Here is a 16,163-nt window from a genome sequence, read left to right on the forward strand (position 1 = left end):
GATATATTTTCACATCATTATTATTGAGTTGACTCTTTTGAAAAAAAAAATTTTTTTTCAATTTTTTTGATCTTTTTTTCCTATTTGGCTGCATAGATGTAATTTATACGCGTTTTTTGATTAGAGGTGACGATTATCTGTTATAAGATAAATGTAATATAACATATTTTTGGCATATAAAAATCTTATAATTATAAGTACCTATTAACACCCGTAATTTCGCCAATCTCTCATAAATGATTATCGTTAAATCTCGTTGACATGTCGAGGAGAACGATGGAACGATGGTCGAGGGCGCGAGGGAAACTTTTGACGTGTCACAATGTCGTATTGTATGCATATTTCAAATAATAAAACACTGTGCGTTATTTTATAAAAATTGCGGAGAGCAATTCGCCGTTGTGTTCAACACAGTCACGATTTTTTTCCTATTTTTTATCTCTTCTCTTTACCGACGAATGAACAATGTATTCTATCCGATATGAAAAATGTAATTTAGACTCTTCCACCCCCCGAATGCCTTCGAGCGTCCAATTTGTCATAGGTATCATATAGGTATTGATTTTAATAGACAATATTTCTGTGCATGAAATCGTGCATTTTCTCTTTTTCAAAAATTCAACTTCTATAACATCTTATGCGTCGTAGTGTAACAACGTTTTTGCGTTTCTCACAATTTTTTTTATTTCATTCTCTGTCCGATGGCCGATAATTTCACGAAGACATATTTTATTTATACATATTTTATTTGCCATGGATTAACATCGTTAATTTCTTATACAAGCTACCGTGTTGTTATTTAATACTTCATGGTATAGGAAATTCTGATTGTAACGAGCGTTTCATTTCGAGTCAACGTCTCGATTTCGTTTTCATTCGTTGTATACCTATGTAATTATATGTATAATATTTATATAAGTAACTTTTTGTATGTAATATATTTACAAACATGTATTCATTCGCGTGGATTTTTATTTTGTAACTTTTTATTCAAAGCTGCAGAATTGACTCGAAAATTTTTAGCATTTTTTTCCACAGATCGCAGTTGCATTTATAAATTTGTAAATTTCTCTAGATCGATCGAACCATATCGAACTCTTAGAATCATCGACGAATATGAGTAACCCGCGTTTTCAAAAAGAAATATACAGCTAGTTTATTTTATACGTATTTTATTTGAATACTTTCAAATTCGCATTTCTAGTGGGTTGTATTTTCCGAATCTCGTAATAAAAGTATGACGAATTCATTGATGTTCGGCTCATAAACTAAACTAGGTAAGTATATGCATAGGTATACGACTTTTGTGTGCCTATATTAACAGGACGAATTTGATATACGATGAAAATGTTTGAGAAATTGAATATCAACATTGCTTAGTTATATTTAATCATATAATTATTATCATTACCGATTTGATTGTAGGTGGCATCCTTACGCAAATATGGCAACATTCGTAACAAATCCGATCGTAATATTATTTTATAAGTGTATAATTACAGATTGTGCTGTACGCGAATGCACTTCGCAAGCTCTTTTCTTATACATTTTTCATTTTCTTTCTCCATTTTTCATTTCTCAATATCCAACAGAATCGATCGAAAAAATCAACGCGTCCGTTCGCTCGTACAATATATTCTCATGTGTTAGAATTATATTTCGATATAGACTATATAATAATAAAATTTTAATTACGACTTTAATTTTAATATACAAACACTGTAACAAGTTTTTTTTACCTTTCCTTCTCTTTTTCTCTTCTATTTTTATTTTACGTTATATATGTACGTTAATTGATCAATCTTAATCACGTATATTGTACAATATATTTAATAATTCATGTATGTATGCCACATTCACTTTGTCATGGCATTGGCACGTAGAGTCCTGTATTTAAATATTATAATAATACCATAATATCCTAGTCACTAAAATCAGTTGACAAAAATTATGTCACAATTTTTCCGGGCCGCGTGCCAGAATCATTTGCAAGTTCGCACAACATTATACATATACAGTAGTATATACAATCGCTATTCATTGTAATTATCAAACATGGATAATACCTAATTCAGATTAAAATATAATCAATGATATTTACAGGATTCCTATAATTTTATACGATTTATTTATAACAATTACCACACTGCGATATCATTCAATGCTATATATTACGCCTAAGGGATGTACGTTATTTCGATCCCCATTCTTTTCCTAACAGATTTTTCATCAGTTTTTTTTTTCCAAAGACCTTTTCGTTGTTGAGATGAGTATACGGGTGCTTCATACGCATCAATCTATACGTACCTATCGCTCTATAACGGCTTAGAACGAATGATTGGGTTTTTTGGTTTCAAAAAGAAGGAAATAGATGGAGAGAAATTTGGAAAGTAAGAAAATTCTGCGAAGCTTTGGTTAATTGATTGATTCCTTCGCGTGAAAAAATAATTGCACGTATCCTATATCCTTAATAGGCTGTTCCGCAGACGTGTTTCAGCAGCAATATGATTATGAGTACACATAACGATCACGTATCAAATCGAATGAAAAATCGATCGATTAAATTTTACCAATAAGAAGCGTCCAAGTATAATTAATATTATCAACTGATTATCACCGCTTATATGTTCACTTTCTTTTCAACAAAGTATGTATATTATATTATACTATTCATTTAATATACATATATATTTGATTGTCAGATATAGGTATATAACAATTCAACTAGCACGTGAACTGGTTTATAAGAAAACCTTTTCTGTATGCATTAGTTTGATTTTTTTATTTCGACTTTGGATTTTTTAGCTCTGAAAAAATTCCAATCAATCGCTGTACGAACATCTCATGAAACGTAGAGAAAAAATAACGGAATTACGTGTCGTTTGAAAATCCTACCGACTTACTAATTGGTATATTACGGATAATTACATAATTATTATCGTTTTGCGACTAACGACTAGTTTTTATTTTCTCCTTTTTCATTTTCATCTTCACCGGGTCTATTTGATTTTCTAGTTTCCATATCATAATAGCTGCGAGGACTAAGAATTCATCGCTGGTAATAGTTTTTTTCTTTTTCTTTTATCTCCCTATCACCCATTTTATTCAATCATTTGGCTTTAGGTATTCAGTTCTCCTTTCAAGGATAACCGAACGAAGAGGAGCGATGATTTCCCGTTCTTCGTCGTGTCGTATTTTCATGGTAAAGTTGTAACGTTCTCAGGCACGAAGTTGTCTCGACTTAACGAGTTTAATAATTCTTCGTTCTCCTTACGAACTGCAACAAATCAGAAGGCGATCATAGTATATTCCCTGTAATTTGCCCCCTCAAGGGTGTTTTTCCACCCCCTCCCCAGTAATTCGTATGCCCATACCGTGCCGTGCAGAAATAAAGTAGCAAGAATAAATGAATGAATAATTTATCAGCCGCACTGCAATGGGGTATATGCGGTGAATAGAATACGAAACCCTGAAATGTAAGTTAAAAGGTTATCTGCGGATATTTACGTTGGTTATTTCGATGTGCTTCCAACTCTTTCGCGGCGTCGTTTGGAACGCTGTGAAAAGAGCTGTGAGTGAGAGTGACGACGACGACGAGAACCGATGCGACCAGTAGAAACAGAAATATTCCAAGTATGATCATAACGATTTTTTTACGGTGTCTATCCTGCTCATTTCCAACTGGATTTCCCTGCACCCGATGAATTGGAACCTTGGCAACTTCGGCGACCGCATTTACGGCAACTGCACCACTTTTCCCGATGGTGGTATGAATCGAACTCTTTCGTTGGACGTTACTCCCTCTCCTCGTCCGAGGATTTTTTCTGCACACGCTCGCTCGTCTTCCATCCCCTAGAGATCGTTTTTTTTTTTTTTTTTTTTTCGTTTTTTGCTCTTTCACCTCATCAAATGTTTTACAATTTTTGATACCCCCCCGATTCGAAGCGTGAAAAGAAACGACATTTTTTTTAATGTTTTTCCTCATCTAATTCTACTCCGATGTCGCGTAAAAGGAGGAGTTATTCTGCGGAAAAGGCTCCTTTTGCAAAAGTTAAAAGAAGAAAAGAAATTCCTTTTTTTGTTCGCACAACGTCGTAGTTAAGGGTCGAAATGATCCGCAGTTTACTGTTTTACCGTTCGCGAACGAGGGTGAAAGGCAGAAAAAAAGGAAAGAAAAGAAAAAAAAAAAAACCACTTTGGAATTCATTATTTTGTTTCGCCTCGTTGTAACGCGTTCAATGTGGATGACATGGTGTTACGACGTGTCTTTTCAAACATCGGATGCACAGGTATGTATAGATCAGGATAACGCAGATATAGTGACCCACTTTCGAGAAAAAAACACACCCCATATTGTAATACCGTTCTGTAACATCCCCGTGTTAACCCTTTGACTCTTGACGTAATGATCCGACATTATGACTTTCCACGCTTGTGTACCGCACTGCGATGCAGTTTCCGACCCAGAAGCTTTTCGCGACCTCGAATTTATTCGCCTCGCAAATATTCTCCCTATTAGGATACGTCGTAGAACATAAACAATAAGATTCGTTTTCCTCCTCGGGGTTGTCAAGAATCTATTGAGAATCCGCGAGGAAATTTAACGATCGTCGAAGAGTTTGAATTGTTATCATCGTCGTTACTGTTCTTATTATTCTAGGTCAAAGGTCAAAGTAACCTCCGTCTATAATTACGGCGAGTCGTAAGCTACTCGCAGAATAGAAGTGACAGAATAGAATCGAACTTGCTGTACGAGCTTCGTGAATTTATGCCGTAAAAGATTTTCGGGATTGCTGAGGCGACGACCCGTCGTTTATGCGACTTATTCGTATTTTCGACGGCGTGAATATGGGGACTGGAATTTTTTGAAAAAAAGAGAAATTAAGCGACAGAAAATTAAATCATTCTACTGGTATTGCGGCGGTTATAGTTTGCCGGAAGACGTCGTAGCGTCGGAAGTTCTTTCATACTTGTAAGGTATGTGTACTATGGGGTGCTCTTTTTATTTTCCCCATCCGTTTCTTTTCTTTTCTTTTTTTATTTCGTTTTTTTTGTTATCGTCACCTAAGGGAGTCGGTCCACTGCAGCTGTTGGTGCGCGATCTTCCAGCTCCTGCGTGTAAACTCGATCGACGCGCTCCGATGTTGAGAGATGTTTCTCCGGTCGTAGGATCGACGATCGTCCTCGGACGTTTCGATCTTCCGGGCTGAGAATAAACGGAATTCGAACGCGAGGAATGCCTCCCTTCGTCGGGAGGATAAATTCCACCGGTATCACGACCCCGTTCAACGTCCAAGGTTAAATCGGGACGCGGTAATTCTGCATTCGTCGGATTATCGTCCACGTAAAATATCACCGGACCCAACAAGCGGTTGTTCCTGTTGTAATCCATATCAGATTTCGTCCAGCGGAACTTTCGTCACTTTTGAGAACATTTCCTCGGTGGTAGGTAATGCAATTTTTATTCTTACTTCCGTTTATTCGTTCGAATCGCACTACCACGAACAGAGTCGAAGTCTGTCGTTCATTTTTTCAATTATTGCACCACTTTTACGACCTCCAGATTTTTAGGTTTCACTTCGGATTCGCCTTAGAAGATACGCCTGACAAGTATTTCAACATTTTGTTTGAATAGATTTTTGTTATTTTCTTTTTCTTCGCTAAATTGTTATTTGAGATGATGTACAACGATATTTCATACGAATTTCGGGACGAAAATAATCGTGCAAACATCTGCCGTTAGAGTTTTGCCAGAAATTTAATCAAAGCAATGTTGACGAATGTGATTTTCTATCGTGAGAACGATTTGAATATTTTCTTTCATAATTTGATAAATATCCGTTCGCGATAATTGTGTGTAAAGTTGAAGATGATCGATAGCTTCGAGGTTTTTTTTTTCATTCATTTGAAGTTATAGTTGTGCGCTTTGATATTCGAAGGAAGAGTGAATTTATGAATTTTACTCTTCCAGAGTGTTTTCAGGTTCATTGCCTAGCTCTTAGAGCGCGAATGACGCATTTAGATAAAACCACATACTATAGCGCGGTTAACAAATCGTTATAAACGATAGCTAACGAAAGACAGAACACGTCCGGGGATGGGAAAAAAATTTACCATAATGTTTAGATCAAAAGGATATCAAAAAGTGAGATTCGAAAAGAGGAAAAAAAAATGAAAAATTTTCGAAAGCACATTGATGCCTAGCACTCCAGAGCCTCAGTCATTCCGCTTTCTCGCCGTATCCATCTGCGGTATTACTACCATTGATAGAATTTAAACTGGAATGTTTAGAGGATACCATACCGAAATAGAATTTCGGAAAGTTTGGCTGCAGAGACCGCGTGCGGTTTAGAATAAACAAGTGAAATAAAAGTGCGTATATTATACACAGATATTTTCCCCGTTTGAATACGGAACTTTATTTTTTCCTCCAAATTTTTCTTTTCTCTTCGCTTACCGTAAGAGGGGATTTACGGTAAAAAGAGCCGACGGATACTTTCAACTTTTCGTGTTATCCCTCGAGAGCAAAACCAAAAAAAAAAAGAAAGAAAGAAAAATTATTCACAGTATTTTCCCGTTTGAGAAGAAAAATAAATAAATAATTTTTTTTATCGTATTCCGTGAGTTCTCTTGATTTCGCTTCGCATAGGTACGTACATTATCACATGTATATTCATTTTGAGTCGTCGGATGTTACATCTGTAGCTCTGTAATAAATTGAATCGCCTTTTTTTTCCTTCTTTTAATCTGAAAAATTTCGAAGGGGTGAAAGTCGCGAGACTTTCCAAGTGGGATGGATTCTTTTCTAAACACAGTTTGACAACAGGATGAAATCTCGTAGAATAAACTACCGACTACCGAGCCGTCCCAGTACGATTTGGATTCCTATTTCAATTTATAACCGCTCACTTCACGTCAAAACATTTCAACTATAGTTTATTGTCTCGCGTTGTTAAACGTACACGCGATAAATACATCTTTGATGTCCAGCATTTCGCGAATGAATTGGAAATGATTTTTCTCCTAATATTCCCACCGTACAAATGAGGAAAAAATTAATTCTCGACCATCTCAATTCACACCTCCCCTTACATAACTATTATAATTCGATATACAATCACATCGATCACCACCTACGTCGAGATCTGAAGAATATTTATTTTTTTTTTTACCGTTTTATTTTATTTTTTTTTTCATACGAGAGCTCTGATCAGTCGAAAAAATAATTAATATATATATCCTCGGTAACAAATACATCCGGTTAAATATTTACGGTCCACTTTATTCTGCCCTAAAAACAAATCGGTTTAAAATAACTCGACGCTTTAAATTTAACGAAAATATATATTTCCGGAGGCACGATGTGCGTATATTTTTATATTTATACGGCCTTTTTTTCTGATCTTAATTAATTACGTTCCTGATATATTTTCCGCGTGTACAGGCGGCTAAGCTTGATGAAAAACGACGAGGGTCGAAATTGGCTACCGTATACCTACCTACCTATACGAGGCTCCAATCAAAAATCGTTAACGATTCGCCACGCTCTTTCCAAAGTTAAAATATGCATGGAATTGCAAAAGCACATACATTTAACTGCAAACCAGCTACCGAGATGGCACATACACATATATTTTTACTTCGGTGTATTTATATCTCAGTATTACTACCGTTTTACGTAGGCAAACGACTTTCGCTGCATAACTATCGTTATTACCGAATACATTAATACCTGATACTTAAAAAAATATCCTCACACCCACGCCTTGTGAAAACAAAAAGGAGAACGTTTCGGCGACGTTGAAAAAAAAAAGTAAATTGAATAATCGAATAAATAATTGATACCCGAAGGCGTAAAAACTTGTGAATTTTATTTGAAAAATTTCTTTTCATCTTACGTTAACCACTTCAAAAGCCAAATCAATTATCGATCGAATTTTAATCTGTATACGTTCGATAGCTAACGGAATATTCAAGTCAGAAATTATATAGGTACGTACGTAGAGCGTCTAACTATACACGTATAAATTATCGATTGAGTCGTCGAGGGGTTGAAAAGTGACTCTTCTACACTTCAAAGAAGTACGTCGGTGTGCGTGGCGGGCAATTTTATTTTACACGTATACGATAATTGTATAGGTGTGATTATACGCGAGGTACATCAATGTGTGAAACTGGTTGAGCATAAAATATGTGTACGACCGTCACGGACCTAAAAGTGTTAAAATTCAATCGGAGCTTTTGGTAGTCAACTGCTTTTCGCGGGAACGGATTCATTACTAATTCTCGTTTGCGTGCAGCTGCGAATTTTCGAATTTTATGTGCAGCCCGTAAAATTCAATGGCGCGTTGCAGCGACCGATTTATAATCGTGGTTCAGAAATTCTCGGCCGTTATGGGATAGTGAAATCAAAAAATCACCAGCCCCATTAGTCTGCGCTAAGATTAAGTGCGATGATTTCACAAATCGACCTCAACTTGTATTTATTAATAATTTTACCGATGAGTGATGCGGAGTAGCTCTAGATGCGAGCGCAACCTTCTGACTTTTTAATCCTATAATTACACACTTGCTCGAAGAAAATTTCAGACATTGTCCAACCGAACAGTTCTCGAATGAGAAGAATTTCCTTCGAACTGACGTCGATTTCTGGACATCCCGCGGTTTATCTACGAACGCCAATAATTACCGACGCATTTATTGCACCCACGTCACACCGGGCTAAAATAATTTTCGCGTATTATTCGCACCGGCCGATATTTCCTCCTCATCAATCAATATTACGTCCCATTATTCTTCGACCCGAAATATATCCCAGAAGCTAGAAGAAATAAACACCAAAATTCCGCGAGCTTAAAGCTCCATATGACGCTAACGAGCGTACGATTTTTAACGACCATCTGCTTTTTTTCGCTATTTGCCGAATGACGAAGAACATGGAATACAAAAAATCCAAAAACCACCGGAGACGAACCGTTGTCGATACAGTTATAGTCTTCTTTGTTTTTCGAAACGATATCCGGAATGACGAGATTATGAAATTTTCTGTCACAAAAAAAGCTAATCAGAATGAAAATTTTTTACAACTCGTAAAATTTTTCGACGATAAGATTTACGAGAGAGGAGAATGAACGGAAGAAGGCTAGGCGATGAACGTCGCTCGGACAAACGAGACCTACGAGATAAATTCGGCGTTACACATCACTCCCGAGGGATACGGGGGAAGAAACGGTCCCGAGGAATCTTCGAACCTGACTGAAGTCGTCGGATACGCTTGACTCGAAAGTTGCGGAGGTTGGCGCGCGGGGTACCTTCGCACTCGTATCCGGTCTATATATATCTGACCGTGAAGTAGTCTGCTTAAAAGTTGTACCTATGTATGTGTAGATCGTTATGTGTATCTGTTATATGTACCTATACAATCGGGGGAAGACACTCGTCGAACACATCGATCCGCGAACACCTTCTCCTGGACACCGTTCGCATCCGACATCCGGGACGCGTAAACGCGGTCACCCCGCAAAAGAGTCGGAAATACATTCCCGCTTTTCGATTTCCTATTTTCCTATTTCTCTACTTCGATGGTACATCAATGATATCTTACCCATGTCGTCGATTATCGGAGCCATCCGAAGAGTGACGCCGACTAGGAGTAGCGACATAGCAAGGAGCAGACAGGCGGTCGCCACGATCGTCCATCTGGCCCTCGGAGGAAGTTCTTCGGGATCGTGAAGTTCCTCCGGCGTCGATCCCTCGGGTCCGATCCTCCGCCTGCGTCTTTTTCGCTTCCTTTTCGGCCTGTGATAGTTGTCGCACGTTGCCCTTCTCTTGTTGTGCGCCCCGTTCTGACTGTCCTCGTCCTCTTCGAGGTCGTCCTCGAGGTTCAACGCCACGTAGTCGTCGACGTCGTAGTGAATCTTTCTGATGATCGAACGAAAAATTAGCGAACGAATGAAATCGAACGTCGATGAGGATGTGAAACCGATTCAACGGTTTCGATTTTCCGCGTTTAACTACGATTACGCCCCGCGAGGCGTATAACCGTGTTCGATCAAACGTCGCCTATGAATGCTCTAGTTTTTTTTTTCCGGAGTGTGAACCACAGAGTCGGAGTATTGGAAAATGTAGGTGTTCTGGTTCAATACATCTGTGATTCAGCCGATGAGCGATGGGAATGGCGTGAAGATGATACACGTGTATTTTCATTGAATACCGTTACAACATAATGGGTGGAAGTTTAACAGTTCTTGGACAATAGCGCGGGGCTGCAAAATCAATGGAGACGTCTGTCATCCATACTTTACCCCGAACCGTCCTGCCTACGTTCCCGTTACGTAATAATACCTCGTTTCTACCGCTGTCGAGAAAACGTTACGGCGATATTTCAGCCGACGCGAAGTCAGGGAATCCATTCATCGGGATTTCAAGTATCCGCAGACGTAACGCGAAATATGGGGCGAATTTTCATCGGAGGTAAACCTACGCGTACATTCGTCGTCTTATTTTCCTCAGCGATGCCCGAAAGAAAATTTCGAAACCCCCAAAACTCGAGTGAGCCAAAATTTATTAGCGACGAAATGACGATCGAGCGATGAATGAGGATGATTCCGGAAGGCAGGAATTTGAGTTACGTACGTTTTATACAGGTGATGGCGATTCGACTAATGCGAAGTCTACGTCGGGGCGATAACGCGTTTAGTCGTTCCGCTGATACGTGTACACGGCCGTACCGAGGATCTGATTCTCATTTCCGATTGGAATATCCGCGATCTATCCGACGATCGATCAACGCCGCTGCGGAGACGTATTTCAAATTCTCTTGGAGAGAGCGAACTATGGCAAAGGTATAATACACACGCGATACACCCAAATGAACACGTCCGACGATAATTTTGATTGGATTTGTCGCCGCCGCGACCACGGGAAAGGAAGCTCAGCTTTCACGTACGTTTATGTAACGGAAAATTGAATTTATTTTCTCTCATCGGTTACACCAGATTTTTCATTGAGAATAGGGAGCTCCTCGATTCGCGCGCATATCAGCGTTCGCGGAGCTTGAATTATCTTCCGATATTAGATGGGAAAAGAAAATTTCGGTTTCCGCAGAAGGCCTTAAGAAAACGTGCGATTCCTCGTATTTTTCATCGATTGCTTTCTCGCGGTAATAAATGTGGATCATCCCCGTCTTTGTGGTATTTTCGAACGGGGCGAAATGTAATTCCTTCGGCTTTTTCACGGATGTGTATTCCCTCTCTTCGTCGCGTGAAAATTAGCCAGTGCTTGCGAACCGGCGCCACGCCCACGCACGCGTAGATATACACGAATTTCACTATGACGCACGAGTAAAGAAGAGAGAAATATGGCGAGATGAAAAATAGGGAGAAAGAGGAAGAGAGCGAAAAAGGAGAGACTCGAGCGAGCGTTGCCTGTTTTCGAGCAGCTTTCTGTCTGCATTAAAAGGATGCGCGCCGGCTCCATTATCTCAGTGTGTTTCGTGAAAGGGTTTGTGTCTCGGTAAAATGTCTAACTTGAATTATCTCAAAGGCAATTATCACGGGCTTAATTAGTTTTCGTGACAAAGTAGGCTCTGATATACCTATACCTACGATGTTTCTAGACTTGACTCCCATTGCTGCGGCTGCTATAGTCGCCGGAGCTTTAAAGCTTCTATAATATTACACAACTCCGAAGTCTCGAGCGCAAGAAATACCAGTTTTACTCTATTCGCCCGTAATTTCTTTGCCCGAATCCACCGAAGTGAAGCCACTACTTATCGTACATGGATACGTACAATTATGTTGATTTAATTTGCCTCAGTTTTCTTAATGTTACATTTTTTACTTCTCACGAGTTTTGATTTTGAGATTAATTTCTTTGTTCGGATCAACGAACACAGGCGATAAATGATAAAAGGAGCGGAGGAATCCCTCCGATTATTTTGTCACTGGAAATATGGAGTTTATTTTTAAGACCGAGATTAGTTTTGATAGAAATTTGTCACCCCTGCGAAGCGAATCTATTCTAGCGTATGACGACGTTATACTCACAGTTGAGTGGCGCTCTGTGAAAAACAGCAGGAGGTCTGTTGTAGTCTGTTAGTAAATTCGTGTGTATCACCAAAAGCTTCCTTAGCTCTTTCAAACTTTAATAAATTGAACTGTTGGTCTCTAACGATTTCTAGTAAAGAAAATTCGGGATCCGGTCCGGAAGCTTCCAGGACATTTTGTAAAACTGGTGGAGCTTGTAGAGGACTTTTAGAATGCCGACGTCTTTTTCGAGGACTTCTCGGCTGCTCCGAACCCCTGCGATGTCCTCTACCTGACAATTGGAAGACAACGAAAAAAAAGGAATCACTTTTTCAAAATCGCTGTCGACATGAAATTCCTCCAAAAAAGACCTCACAATCATCACCCTCCGAAGAAAATTTACCGTTTCTCGTCTTGTGACCGTTGTTCCGTCCCGCCAAATCCTCAATGAATTCTCCGCAGGGTGCCGAATCGTGACGTCTGCGTCTGCGATCCTCCCTCCTCTTTTTCTCATGTCTGTGGTGGTGGTGGTTGTGTCCGTGATGATTGTGCTGATGATCCCTGTCGTGGTGATGATGGTGATGATGATGATGATTGTGATGGTGGTTGTGATGACAGTAATTCTGAGAAGAGGAAGCCGTCGACGAAGAAGTCAGTCTCGGTCTCCTCGGACTGGCAGGAGCACTTCCGGCGCGTCTCGTTGTATTCGTTGAACCGGACGCTTTCATAGACTCAACTTTGGTCTCGACGAGTGCGGCCAACACGGCCTCCAGCCTAGCAATTTCGACGTTACTCGATGCATCTTCGGTGGAGACGGCTTTATCCGCAACTTCACCGCTAGCCGGCATAACAGTCATATTTAATAATTTATCATGTCGAATCCCTCCGCTCCTTCGTTTTTTTGCTCCGCTACTTTTATCCCTGTCCTTTTTACCATCTACTATCCTTCGCGACGGTATCCCGACAGCGGCGAAATAGGTCCCGGAGACGAAAACATCCAACCCGTTTCACATTCAAATTATTACCATCCCAAACCCCTGAATTAGTGGGCGAAAACCTGCTCTCGGAGTTTCGAGTTCATATTTTATATCGTATGCGCGCCGTGAGAAGATGTAATAAAAACAGTACGAGCGAATAAATTAGAGATGAAACTTTCGATAAGAAAAAGGAGAGAAAAAAATACCGAAGAATCTACACACATATATATTTATGTATATTCCTTCGGCTGTCTGCTCGGTAATTCATTCAACGACCCCCTCTTCGCGAATTGAGTACAGATTCGTGTCACGTTGCACGTCTGTGGAAAAATTATTATTGCAATACTCGAAAGAAATGTCGGTAGATTTTTTCATCGCTATATTACAGAAAAATTTCAAACGAAATTGTTGACAGGTGATCACTTGGATCGAAACGTATCTTCGTCTCACGTATATCAGAGGGATAAGAAAAGTCAGTTATACGAGGCTGCGACTTCGTCCGCAGAATTTACGACGGTATATAAAAATTTTTTCCAATAACTCCTCGAGTTATCCTTGCTTCGATATAATATGGGGATTTATTTTACAGCATCGCGGTGTATCTGCCTGTTGCTTTCTCTCGCGGAGAGAAAAATGCACTACAGTGGGGTAGAACGATAGTTGATGAATTACGCGAGTACGGCTATCTACTGCCAAAGTATGGGTGATACACATAGCGACAATACAAATGAATATTTAAGACGATCCTCGTGCGCAGTAGTCGATCTTCTCATTCATGATCAGACGAGTAAACTTTCATTCGAAAAATAATTACGTTATTTCCTCCGGGTATTTTTTTTCACTCGACAGTATCATCGAGGTTTTATTGATAACCGTGGTGGCCACGATTATTTTACGTGTTCCAAAGTTTTGGAATTCTTTTTCCCGCAGTCCGAGCAACATTAATTATTCATTTAGTTTGTTGCTTTCACGAGAGCTTAAAAATCGTGTCCAATCGATGCGACGATTCAAAGAAGCGGACCCTACCGTCCGATTAATTATTCGTATTGTTATTTTATCACGTTCTTCAGCTTATGCATTTTTTATTCGTCGTCTCGTTTTTTTAATTCACGTATCCTTTCGGTTCAAAGGTTGTACGTTTATTAACATCGTCGACTGGTACGATGTTTTGTTTGGATGTCGACTGCTGCTGCCGTTTCGAAGTGGCAAGCTTTTAAAGTCCTCGTGGCTACGACGACGACAACGAGTTTTAAGAGGTGTCCGGGTTCTTTCCGGTGCTTCAGGGTACTGAGTTTATTATTCCTTCGTTTTTTTACCTGCATCGTCGAACTCGAAAGTCAAGATGTATATATTTATGCATGATCGACGATCAGCGAGACGAATTATTCGTTAAAATTGTTTCCCTTGATTTTTTTTTTCTTTGCTTTTTTCATCTCAAATATTTCATTCTCCCCGATGGATTTTCACGGGGCAAAGACCGTGGGTATTCTCGTGCATGACCGTCCCTTAGATTCGCGTACCATAAGGCAGGCTCCTCAGTGAAAAGATTAATTCGACGTTTGATTTTTCCTTTCTTTTTAAATTTCTTTAAAATTTTTTCTTCAATCCCGAAGAACTACCGAGTATTCGAGGGTGGAAAGAGTTCACCGATGAATCACACGCTTTTTATACACGATTGTTCTTGAACGTACGATAACGTCTGTTTCATTCTGTTACGATTCACAGTGATCGTACTCCAATAGCGAAGATGCGAGGGGGAAAAAGCTAAAAAAAATTAAGAAATAAAGTTTCCGAATCAAACAATCATCGAATAATCCCTGCGCTTGTGCTTGCATAGGATAGGAGAAAAAGGTAGCTCTATTTTTGCTCTATGAAATAATATACAAATAATAGTTTTCCCCGAGGTTGTGAGAACTCGCGTGGATGGATATTTTTAATAGGGTAGGTATTCCCCCTGCATGGTCGACCGGGTCAAACGACGCGAGGACGTCTACTGAGTACCGAGTGACGCGATCGCGCAGGGGTGGTTAAGGGGTAGGCGACGTCGACGGGGTTCCGGCACTCCCACAGGCGCAGAGGGATGTTGGAGGAACGGAGGGAAGGGGGTCAACCGACGCTCTCGACTCCGATGTGGGCTGGATGCTGGAAGCTGGAAGCTGTAAGGTATGGAAGGTTGAAACTGGAAGCTCAAAGCTCTAACTGAAGGGTGAGAAAGTTGCCACACCACGCCGCTTCGATCGAGGGTGGCGCTTTGCGCGATTTTAGCGTCCACCGGCGACCCCCGTCGTATCATTGCCCCACGTTACAGCGTACGTGTATAGATATATTTATAGTTACGTTGTTACTCTCCTCTTCTGTACTATATTTCGCTCTGCACTAGCTCTGCTTTACTCCGTATCTCTATATCCCACCTACGTACGTGCATTTACGACCTAACTTTACAACATGAATACGTACGAAACCACCGACCCTTCTTTCAGGGGGTGAGATTACCCGCGATTATAACAAAAAAACTTGCGTGAGAGCGAGGCGATTTTCATTTCTTACGAAGTTTCGGTACGAATTGGAAAGAGAAGAGGAAGAAAAATTTCGAGAAGCCGAGACCACCCTGATAACGGGGGTTGAAACGGACTTGAAGTATCTCTCACCTTTTTCCCCTCCTCGGAGATTCGATGTATACAGAAGTTCTAAGATCGTTCGCCTGCACCGATCACTTTTAGAATAATTGCAGAACTTCAAATTTCGATTGCGTGACGCACAACTTTATCTGGATACTATAATTCAGGCTGTGCGGTGCGTATAGTACGGAATCCACTTGTAATCAGCAGTTTTTTTTTTTAATAAGATGGCAAAATCGGAGCTCGTTTTGTCCGTCTCACCCCTCCTTCCCCAAATTCCGAGGGAAACAAATCATCGGCAATTATTCGCGATAATTATAATTCTGACTTGATAAATAATTAATTAATATCAAGGTTCGTGATTTGGCATTGTCTGCAGCGAAGACCGAGCCCGCTGTTTGATGTCGTTGTACACGGTGTTAAAGTGCTGCAATATACCAGCCAGCTGAAATATCTCGTAACATTTTACAAGGGTCCTCATATTATTTCCAGTAGCACTAAAGAAAAATAAATCTACTTTTCTGCTATTAAAGCTCGAGGTT

At 39.8% G+C, this 16,163-nt stretch overlaps 1 protein-coding gene across 1 annotated transcript; it reads right to left on the minus strand.

Moving 5' to 3' along the window:
* Positions 1-475: 475 nt before the first annotated feature.
* Positions 476-15,286, minus strand: LOC105683548 (histone-lysine N-methyltransferase set1-like). Its single transcript, XM_012396224.3, has 4 exons — positions 12,430-15,286; positions 12,048-12,318; positions 9,605-9,921; positions 476-3,277 (listed from the first exon to the last, which is right to left on the minus strand). Exons 1-4 carry the CDS (start codon positions 12,881-12,883, stop codon positions 3,198-3,200), a joined length of 1,122 nt encoding a protein of 373 aa, XP_012251647.2. The 5' UTR covers positions 12,884-15,286; the 3' UTR covers positions 476-3,197.
* Between the last annotated feature and the right edge of the window lie 877 nt (positions 15,287-16,163).

Source organism: Athalia rosae, chromosome 6 (genome assembly GCF_917208135.1).
Source record: "Athalia rosae chromosome 6, iyAthRosa1.1, whole genome shotgun sequence".
In the NCBI taxonomy this organism is placed as follows: domain Eukaryota; kingdom Metazoa; phylum Arthropoda; class Insecta; order Hymenoptera; family Athaliidae; genus Athalia; species Athalia rosae.

Coding starts and splice junctions, on each gene's coding strand:
- LOC105683548 (XM_012396224.3), bottom strand. CDS start 12,883: ATGACTGTTATGCCGGCTAGCGGTGAAGTTGCGGATAAAGCCGTCTCC. Junction 9,922..12,047: donor TCACAGAGCGCCACTCAACT/GTGAGTATAACG, acceptor TTCGATCATCAG/AAAGATTCACTACGACGTCG. Junction 3,278..9,604: donor TCCGATAATCGACGACATGG/GTAAGATATCAT, acceptor GATTTGTTGCAG/TTCGTAAGGAGAACGAAGAA.